This window comes from Sarcophilus harrisii, chromosome 3 (assembly GCF_902635505.1).
Source record: "Sarcophilus harrisii chromosome 3, mSarHar1.11, whole genome shotgun sequence".
Taxonomy (NCBI): Eukaryota; Metazoa; Chordata; class Mammalia; order Dasyuromorphia; family Dasyuridae; genus Sarcophilus; species Sarcophilus harrisii.
The window spans coordinates 174,718,224-174,729,827 of NC_045428.1; the positions used below are offsets into that span (position 1 = coordinate 174,718,224).

Below are 11,604 nucleotides of genomic sequence, written 5' to 3' on the forward strand. Positions count from 1 at the left end.
TGAAGCCTGCCAAAGATTATACTGTTAGTTACTAGGATCCCAATTTCAGTGCTCTTTTTTCTTCCTATTCTCATTTTCTGCCTTCAACTTCCAGGCCTCAAATTAGAAAAATATGCTAACTCAGCCATAACCTACACACTTTTTGGTTGATAGGTTGTATGTTGCATACCCAAGAATAGTAAGCCTAATTATATTACTGACATCATCAACTATAATTGAAAAATTTCTCAGAAACATTAGGTATTAAACCTATGTAAGAACTTATAAGCAAAATTTCCTGATATCTGCAATCCAAAACGTGTAATTTTATAGACCAGTCCATGCATAGTCCTGTTTTTACTAAATCAGCATTCTTTCTCCTGATATTTTTCCCCCATTGAGCCATACTAAGGGAAGAACAGCAGTTGTTCCTTGCTAATTGATCATGGGAGTTAAACACTTTTTAATTTCACTGTGAAAAATAATGTGACTAATTTTGAACTCATCATTGTTGAACAGACAAAATTTGCATTAACTTCCCAGAATATTTGTGAAAGTCTATATAGTATTATCTATATTTTCAGAGAATATATTATTATATCATTATGTATGCAGTATATCCTAAATAATTAAAATTATATCTTTACACTTTTCATCCAATCTATCTCATGTCATTATTAGATATAAAAGTAGACTGGTTGAGGAAACTAAGAAGAGCTAGGCAATCTCCATATAACACATTATTTTATTAGTTCTATCATTTAGTGTTCAATCTTGAACAAATAGAAAGATATTCTATGTTACCATATTCTCATCTTGAAAGTAGACATGGATATATGCCACAAGGTCACTGATTATATGCTAGTGTGATGGGAGCTCACTGGATTTCCTTAAATACCCCACATTACTTTGAAGACTACATAAAACTTTTTAAGAGAACCTTTTAACTAGAAAACCATCAGGAAAAGGGAAAATATCAGTCATTGTTTTAGAGGAACAGCAGCCAATATATCAGCTAAAATATCACAGTTGACAATTGTCAGTAATGATAAGTCAAAGCAGAAAAAACTATGTTAAGTTCATAATTAATGTATATATCTCAAGATTTCATAGTTGGAAGAATTATAATCAACAGAAGAATTCATGAGAAATAACAGAAAAACAAAGGCTTGTTTAGAGGAATTCTAGAGAAGAAAATTACTTAGACTTCTAAACTTTTATTTATGAGGAATATATTTCCTGATCATTTGGAAAGACAATGATATGAATTTAGGGAAGGGGGGAAGGAGGGAAAGAAAAAGAAAAGCATACTCTGGGGATATTATGATGGCAGGAAATAAAGAATTATAATTTTAACTGTAAATGTGAATGGTATAAACTCTCCCATAAAGAGGAGGCAGATAGCAGACTGGATCAAAAGTCAGAACCCTACAATATGTTGTTTACAGGAAACACATTTAAAACAGGGAGATACATACAGAGTAAAGGTAAAAGGCTGGAGCAGAATCTATTATGCTTCAGGTGAAGTCAAAAAAGCAAAAGGAGGAATTGATCTAATTAAAAGAGATACGGAAGGAAACTATATCTTGCTAAAAGATACTATCGACAATGAAGCAATTTCAGTATTAAACATGTATGCACCAAGTGGTATAGCATCTAACTTCCTAAAAGAGAAGTTAAGAGAGGTGCAAGAAGAAATAGACAGCAAAACTATAATAGTGGGAGATCTCAATCTTGCACGCTCAGATTTAGATTAATCAAATAACAAAACAAATAAGAAAGAAATTAAAGAGGTAAATAGAATATTAGAAAAATTAGGTATGATAGATCTCTGGAGAAAACTGAACGGTGACATAAAGGAGTATACTTTCTTCTCAGCAGTTCATGGAACCTACACAAAAACTGACCATATATTAGGACATAAAAACCTCAAATTTAAATGCAGGAAGGAAGAAATAGTAAAGGCTTTCTTTTCAAATGACAATGCAATAAAAACTACATTCAACAAAAAGTTATGTGTAAATAGACCAAAATGTAATTGGAAACTAAATAATCTCATCTTAAAGATGCTAAAATCTTAAATAAAATATTAGCAAAAAGAGTACAGAAAATCATCTCCAGGATAATACACCATGATCAAGTAGGATTTATACCAGGAATGCAGGGCTGCTTCAATATTAGGAAAACGATCAGTATAATTGGCATATTAATAACCAAAGTAACAAAAACCATATGATCATCTCAATAGATGCAGAAAAAACATTTGATAAAATCCAACATCCATTCCTATTAAAAAACACTTAAGAGTATAGGAATAAATGGACTTTTCCTTACAATAATCAGTAGCATCTATTTAAAACCAGCAGATAGCATCATATGTAATGGGGACAAACTGCAACCATTCCCAATAAGATCAGGAGTGAAACAAGGTTGCCCATTATTACCGTTACTATTTAATATTGTATTAGAAATGCTAGCTTTGGCAATAAGAGTTGAGAAAGAGATTAAAGGAATAAGAATAGACAATGAGGAAACCAAATTATCACTCTTTGCTGATGATATGATGGTATACTTAGAGAACCCCAGAGATTCTACTAAAAAGTTATTAGAAACAATCCACACCTTTAGCAAAGTTGCTGGTTATAAAATAAACCCACATAAGTCATCAGCATTCTTATATACCACTAACAAAACCCAACAGTTAGAGTTACAAAGAGAAATTCCATTTAAAGTAACTACTGATTATATAAAATATTTAGGAATCTATCTGCCAAGGGAAAATCAGAAACTTTATGAGCAAAACTTCAAAACACTTTCTACACAAATTAAGTCTTATCGAAAATAATAATAATTGCTCTTGGATTGGGCAAACAAATATAATAAAGATGACAATACTACCTAAACTAATCTATTTATTTAGTGCTATACCAATCAGACTCCCCAAAAACTGTTTTGATGACCTAGAAAAAAATAACAACAAAGTTCATATGGAAAAACAAAAGGTCAAGAATTTCAAGGGAATTAAAAAAAATCAAATGAAGGTGGCCTAGCTGTACCAGATCTAAAATTATATTATAAAGCAGCAGTTACTAAAATCATCTGGTATTGGCTAAGAAATAAACTAGTTGATCAATAGAATAGGTTTGGTTCAAAGGACAAAACAGCCAATAACTTTAATTATCGAGTGTTTGACAAACCAAAAGACCCCAGTTTTGGGGATAAGAATGCATTATATGACAAAAATTGCTGGGAAAATTGGAAATTATTATGGCAGAAACTAGGCATTGACCCACACTTAACACCACATACCCAGATAAGGTCAAAATGGGTCATGACCTTGGCATAAAGAATGAGATTATAAATAAATTGGAAAAGCATAGGATAAATTACATCTTAGACCTGTGGAAGAGGAAGGAATTTATGACCAAAGAAGAACTAAAGATCACTATTGACTACAAAATAGAAAATTTTGATTATAGCAAATTGAAAAGTTTTTGTACAAACAAAACTAATGCAGGCAACATTAGAAGGGAAACAATAAACTGGGAAAACATTTTTTGCAGTCAAAGGTTCTGATAAAGGTCTCATTTTCAAAATATATAGAGAATTGACTCTAATTTATAAGAAATCAAGCCAATCTCCAATTGATAAATGATCAAAGAATATGAACAGACAATTCTCAGATGAAGAAATTAAAAGTATTTCTAGACATATGAAAATATGCTCCAAATCATTATTAATCAGAGAAATGCAAAGTAAGACAACTCTGTGATATCACTATATACCTGTCTGATTGGCTAGAATGACAGGGAACGATAGCGCAGAATGTTGGAGGGGATGTGGGAAAACAGGGACAGTGATACATTGTTGGTGGAATTGTGAACACATCCAGCCATTCTGGAGAGCAATTTGGAACTATGCTTAAAAAGTTACCAAACTGTGCATACCCTTTGATCCAGCAGTGTTTCTACTGGGCTTATACCCCAAAGAGATACTAAAGAAGGGAAAGGGACCTGTATGGGCCAAAATGTTTGTGGCAGCCCTGTTTGTAGTGGCTAGAAGCTGGAAAATGAATGGATGCCCATCAATTGGAGAATGGTTGAGTAAATTGTGGTATATGAATGTTATGGAATATTATTGTTCTGTAAGAAATGACCAGCAGGATGAATACAAAGAGGATTGGCAAGAATTACATGAACTGATGCTGAGTGAAATGAGCAGAACCAGGGGATCATTATATACCTCAACTATGATACTGTATGAGGATGTATCCTGATGAAAGTGGATTTCTTCGACAAAGAGAAGATCTAACTCAGTTTAAATTGATCAAGGATGGTCAGAAGCAGCTACACTCAAAGAAAGAACACTTGGAAATGAATGTAAACTGCTTGCATTTTTGTTTTTCTTCCCGTGTTATTTATACCTTCTGAATCCAATTCTCCCTGAGCAACAAGAGAACTTTTTGGTTCTGCACACATATATTGTATCTAAGATATACTGTAACCTATTTAACATGTATAGGACTGCTTGCCATCTTGGGGACGGGGTGAGGGGAGGGAGGGGAAAAATTGGAACATAAGTGACTGCAAGGGATAATGTTTTAAAAATTTACCCTGGCATGAGTCTGTCAATAAAAAGTTATTAAAAAAAAAGAAAAAAATTATACTTTTGAATCTGCCCATTCTCTATCAAGAGATGAACAGTATGTTTCACCCTAAACCCTTTGGGATTCAGGTTATTGTGTTGATCATTGTATTGATCAGAGTTACTAAATGTTTCAAAGATGATTATTTTTTATTATATTGTTATTACTGTGTAAGTTGTTTTCATGGTTTGTTTCAGGTTATTTCCAGTGATGATTTGCATGCAATAAGTGACAAAGAAATGCATATCTAGAAAAGTTTAGTCTTGTTCTGAAAGGAAGTTAAAATGGAGATTGGGCACTATAAGTGCTGCAATGGTAATACTGAATTATCAAAAGACCTTGAGGAAGGCATCTTTCATAGAACAAGTATTGGGGACAAACGGGGAGTGGGGTAGAACACTGGAAAACATATCTCACCAGATGAGGAACCATGGAAGGACTGTGAGCTACAATGCTACAGAAAATACAGTGTTAATTGCATTGATGAAGACCAACTCTGTTGAAAGAATGCATGAAGAAATGAAAACCAAATATTAAATAAAATAAAATTTGGAGACATAATAGATATTTGAAGAAGATTTCAAAAATAGAGCTTGAAATCAACAAGATTAAATTTAACAGGGGGAAAGGTAAATGTCCATGTATAGACTCAAAAATTTTCATGAATACCTCATGATTTGATATCATTTCAGATGAATAAATGCATTATGAGGACTTGTACCTCAGTTAAAAACTACAAAAACCCCAATGAGGTTATATTTACATTGATTATATTATAGTGTTCAGGAAAGGGAAATAAAATTTCCATTTACCTGTGGGTTGGTTAGATCATACTTGGTGGAATTTTATATCCAATACTTGTTGTACATATAAAAAATACTGCTAAAAATCAAAAAAATGACTAGTAGTATGAAAAAAATATGTCTCATGTGAACTGCTTAAGAGAAATGGAGAAGAAAAAACAGGGTAGGAACTGGAAGTTATTTTCAAATATCCAGAAGATGGCTATGAATATTAGAATACTGCATTGCTATGTGAGGATTGGGAGCAAGACTAGATTTAGGATCAGCAAATGGTGGAGTTAATAAGAAGGCAGGTTTAGACATTTAACAAAAGAAAGAAAATTTTTATAATGATAGCCACCCAGCAATAGAATGGAATGGTTATTAAAACATGAACTTATCATTTTTGTGAATGTTAAAGCAGAAAGTGAATAAGTATCTATTATGGATGATGTAGAGGGATTTCTGAATTGAGTATTGGATAACATGACCTTTAAGGTTCTTTCCAACTCAAAATTTCTTTATTTGTCCATCAATTAACATAAAGCAGATCTATACTGCTTTATGTTACTATAAATTATAAATTTATATATTTATAACTATAAATTAATGTTGGTTGAATTCCTCCTCTCTTCTTCCAAAATGATATTATAAGCTCTGGAAATTTTTTGTATCCATTACTATTTTAGGTTCATTGCTTTTTTGGTTTAAAGTGGATTTTCAGTATTCTGAGTTGATGATTTTGTTGAGCAATCAAATTATTTAATTTTGATTAACTGATGGCATGAACAGTAACCTAAAATATGCCATGTCCAATATAAAACATACAAAGTATATGTGGACTTAGCCTTTTAGGTTTCTAATTTCAAATACAAGGTACACAGAAATGTTTTTTTTCCCTATCTACATCCCATTTCCTATCTAAAATCCCATCATTTTGGGTTCATTTCTGGTTTCACTCAATACTGACATGTTAAGCTGCATATATTATCATTGATTTGGCTCAAAGATGCTGACATTCTTCAGAGACCTCATTTTGGCTCTTCTCTTTCTACATTGTTTCCCTAGGACATCTCATTTATTTACACAATTACTACTACAACAAAAACAGATGTACTTACTTTATATTAAACCAAATTCATTGCCCCTCTCTACATTCCACTCCCAATCTGCTTGGGGTCTAGATTTACTTTACTATTTCTAAATGACTATCATCCTCCCTGTCCTCAGGTTTGAAAATTCATTAGCATACTTTTCTTCTCCTCTTCATCCTTTCATAGAGTTCATACACCAACATTATGCTGTTTCTATGTCTGTAGACTCTTGTTCCCTCTTCATTTGATCTCATCTTCATCCACTTTACTCAAGGTCTACATGAACTTTCACCTGAATTTTTACAATAACCTTCTAAATCATCTCCAACACTCCAGTTTGTCCTCCTCCTATTTCTCATCCCCTGACTTCCATAACAGGTTGTTAATAATTAAGAAACTGCTTAAGCTTTATCCGACTGAAGCCCTTAGCAGAAAGAGTCCACAATTTTGAAATGCAGCAATGCAAGTTGGAGAAAAACACTTTTATTCTCCTCCATTTTCATTATACTATTTACAGTGCAAAGCCCCTTCTCTTTTGCAGAGTACAACATATTTTTCTTCTTTTTATTTTTTAATTATTATTATCACACATGATAATATGCCTATTGAGCTTTTTCTTGAGCTTTATTTTTATTTATTTATTATTTTTTTTTTTTTTAAAGAAAACTCAGTCTTTACTCTGGGGCCTGGGCCAACACACAAAGCTTTCCATGCATTTAACTGCTGAAGACAATGCTCCTATCCCTAGAGGTTCCCAACCCCAGGTCCAGATCAGGAGCACAGCCCTGCTTGGGGACTGGGATAGACAAGTCAGCTTAAAGGGATGCCCACTGACTGCAGGGCCTCCACGGCCCAGCCTGGGCAGCGCCCCACATCTCCATACATGGTCTTCATGAAGTCCCTAACAAAGTCTGGGAAGCGGTGTTCCACAATGCTGGTCCAGATAGCATCCATCAGCCGCAGCTGGTAGGCGATGTTGTGCACAGTGACATGATGCAAGGCAGCTGTGTTGTTGCTATGCAGTAAAACATGGAGGAAGGCCCTTGTGTGCCTCTGACAGGTGGGGCACATACACGCCTCATCAATGGGTCGGAAATCCTTTGCAAATTGCTTTTTCTTCAGCTGGAGGTTTCCCGTGGGGACAAGGGCGGACCCAAAGCGCACTGTGCGTGTGGGGAAGACACAGTCAAACATGTCACAGCCCAGGGCAACGCAGACCACTAAGTCGGTAGCGTAGCCAACACCCATAAGGTAGCGCGGCTTCTCCCGAGGCAGGTGGTCTGTGCTCAGGGTCACCATCTTCCAGAACTACTCCTTACTCTTGCCCCCACTCAATCCCCCAATGGCAAAGCCTGGAACGTCCCTCTTGGTCATCTCTTCAAGGCATTTGCTCCGTAAAACAGGATCCAGCCCACCCTGAATGATGGCAAATAGGTTTTGTTGGTCAGGCCGTTGGTTGGCTGAGATACACCGGTCTAGCCAGCGGATGGACCTGTGCATGGCTTCCTCCACCCGAGAGCAGGTCAGAGTACTGCTGACCACATCATCCAGCTGCATCATGATGTCTGAACCCAGAGCATTCTGAATCTCCACAGACTTCTCTGGGCTCAGCAGGATCTCGGCACCATCATATGGGGAATGGAATCGCACTCCTTCCTCTGTCACTTCGGACAGAGCCAGCAGAGACACCATTTGGAAGCCACCACTGTCCGTGAGGAGGTTTCGGTTCCAGTTCATAAAGCCATGCAGCCCCCCTGCCTTCTGTATGAGCTCAGGACCCGGCCTCATGCCCAGGTGGTAGGTGTTGCCCAGACAGATGCGGCACCCCAGGCCGTCCAGCTGCACGGCCGTGACTCCCTTCATGGTTCCCTGAGTCCCCACGGGCATGAATACCGGCGTGGCCACGGTGCTGTGCGGCAGGCGCAGCTCGCACGCCCGCGCCTTGCTGCGGCCGCACTCGGCCACCACCCGCAGGGCCAAGGCTGCCGGCCCGAGGCCCGCCTGCGGCACCAGCAGCTAACGCTGTCATCGGTTCTGGACACCTCGTGGACTGGGGATCCGTAGGGGCCACCATATTCCCATTTTCGAGCTTTATTTTTAATATAAATTAAAAATTCATTTGTTTTTCTTATTTTTACTAATCTTAATTTGTCTACAGAGACTAAAAAGTGGCTTATCTAGATGTGGCTTTCTAGATATCTAGAAAACTGGACTTATAATCAGAAATAGCAACTTCAAGGCATACATCTGTTCACTTGGCCTTTGGGCAATCTCTTAAACCCTCAGGGTCATCAGACAACTCTTTAAAAATGCAGGCTTGGGGCAGAGCCAAGATGGTGGAAAAGGAACACATGACTTTCTAAGCTCCTCTCATACCCTCATTACTAATTATTAAAATCAGCCTCAAAAATAGCGCTTGATTGGTAAAATTCACTAAGATGGGAAGTACAACAATTTACCAGCCAAAGATAATCTGGAAGATCACCAGAAAAGGTTTGTCCTGAGTGGTAGGAGCAGACCAGTGCAAGCAGGGAAATTGGAGAGGCTAGCAAATGGAGTGAATCAAGGGCAGGGATGGTCTTTGTGGTTGGAAAATTTACAAGGTGGACTCTAGCACAGATTGGCTGCTCTTCTATGGTTGCAAAGCAGTAGACCAGCAGAGAAATTAAAGCCACAGGTAGAAGGTACTCTAAAAAACACCAGAATCTGATAGGAACTGGTTATACCCACCCCACACCAGAAGTGAGTGACTCAGCACCTACCACAACACAGCTATGCAAACAGCATTCTGCAGAAAGAGGCTTTCACTGGGATAGTCAAAAATCTGCATGTGGGGGGGGGTGCAACCTGGAGCACCCTCTAATCTGCACAGTGTGGGGCTTGGCCTGGGGCAATAGAACTTCCTCAGTGGGACTGTGCTCCCTAGGGCAGAGACACTTCTTGTGCCATATGGGGCAGGGCAACTGCTAATACCCAAAGTGTTAGCCTGAGGCAGTGACACTTTCAGTGCTCAGCCTCTAGCCCCAGGGCAGTCACTAATCCACACAGCAGGTCTCTTAGCAGCACACTTCCCCAGCTCAGTCTGTGCTACTCAGGCCTGAGTCACTTGTGGTGTAGGGCTTTTCCCAGAGCACTCCCACAGCTCAGCTGCTCTTTGCAGCCTGTTTGTAGGAGAGCTACTGTCCATATATCTATCGCTGCTCTGCAGAGGTAGCTGGTAACCTTCTTGCTATGAAGGCAGACCATAAAGGCTTTTAAAAAATGAGTAAAAAAAAAAAAAAGCCAAAAGGACAACCAATAGCTTCTGTACAGAAAGAGAGCAGATTTTCAATACCAAGGAGACTAATAGCACCCAGTCCCCAGACAAAACCACAAAGGGGGATGTAATCTGGTCCCCATCACACAAAGCTCTTCTAGAAGAAACTATAAAAAATCTTAAAAGAAAGCTAGAAGAAAAAAATGGGAAAAGGAAAGAGAAGATATGCAAGAGAGTAACAATGTATTGAAATGTAAATTGGAAAAGGTAAAGAACTCCCAGGAAGTACAGGGAAACAAAATTTGTGAATTGGAAAAGGTACAGCACTCCCAAGAAAGTAGGATTTATGAATTGGAAAAAGATAAAGAACTCCCAAGAAAGTAGGATTTGTGAACTGGAAAAAGAAAATAACTCAGTTAAAAAAATAGTGAAATGGAAAAAAATTCCATAGAGCAAAACAACACATTTAAAAACTCAATTGAACATATACAAAAAGAAGTAAAAAAAGCTAATGAAGAAAATAACTCATTAAAAATCAAAACTGAACAAATAGAAATCATTGATTTATTGAGACTACAAGAATCAGTCAAGCAAACCCTCCCCCAAAAAATGAAAAATTAGAAAAATTATTAAATATCTACTTGGAAAAACAGTAGATCTGGAAAAGAGATCTAAGAGAGATAATCTGAGGATTATTGGACTTCTTGAAAATTATGATACTATTTTACAGGAAATCATCAAAGAGAACTGCCCAGATGTAATAGAATCAGAAGGTAAAATAGGCATTGAAAGTATTCACAAAACACCTTCTAAAAAAGACCCTAAAATGAAAATTCCAAGGAATTTTGTGGCTAAATTTCAGAACTATCAGACTAAGAAAAAAAAAATTGCAAGAAGCCAGGAAAAAAAATTCAAATATTGAGAAGCCACAATAAGGATCACTCAAGATCTAGCTGCATCCACATTAAAAGATAAAAGGGCCTGGAATCTGATATTCCAAAAGGCAAAAAAAAATGCAGCCAAGAATAAATTATCCAAGAAAGCTGAGCATTTTCTTCCAAGAAAGAAGGTGGATATTTAATGTAACAGATGAATTTTATTTGTTTCTAAGGAAAAAATCAGAACTAAACAAAAAATTTGATCTCCAACCATAAGACTCAAGAAAGGCAGAAAAAGGTAAAAAAATTCTTGAGAACTGTATTTCTGTTATGGATATACATAAAGAGTACATATATAATTTGGATTTTACTGATATAACATAAAAAGGGAAGTAGAAATGGAAAGATGATAGTATCAGAAAAAGGGAAAAGGGGAGATAAAAGAGAGAAACTACATCATCCCATGAAGAGGCAAAGGAAACCTATCATATATCAGGGAATTTAGGGGGGGGGGAACATTATGTGAATCTTTCTCTCATCAGAGTTGGCTCAAAGAGAAAATAATTGACATATTTGGTTCACAGAGAAACTTCCCTCACCTCATTAAAAAGTGGGAGAGGAAAAAGAGAAAGGGAAAGAGAAAAGGTAAAGGTACAAGAAAGGGAAAGGGACTCAAAAGGGGTGGGAGGGATTCTAAAGAGGGAGAGCTGCTTGAGGCAAGTGGTGGCCATAAGTTTAATACTGGGAAAGGAGCTAAGTGGAAGCAAGAAAGAAGAAAAGCATAATCTGGAGATAAAAAGATGACAGGAAATGCAGAATTAGTAGTTTTATCTGTAAATGGAAATGGGATGAACTCTCCCATAAAACAGAGGCTGATAACAGACTGGATAAAAAGTCAGAACCCTCCAATATGTTGTTTATAGGAAACACATTTAAAGCAGGGAGATACATACAGAGTAAAGGTAAAAGG

General features: G+C 36.9%; 1 protein-coding gene across 1 annotated transcript; it reads right to left on the bottom strand.

Annotated features, from left to right (window-relative positions):
* Nucleotides 1–7,246: 7,246 nt before the first annotated feature.
* On the bottom strand, nucleotides 7,247–8,574 carry LOC116422291 (queuine tRNA-ribosyltransferase catalytic subunit 1-like). Its single transcript, XM_031958803.1, is given in 2 exon segments — nucleotides 7,247–8,490; nucleotides 8,492–8,574. Coding segments are annotated over 2 exon segments (1,263 nt in total). The 3' UTR covers nucleotides 7,247–7,310.
* Between the last annotated feature and the right edge of the window lie 3,030 nt (nucleotides 8,575–11,604).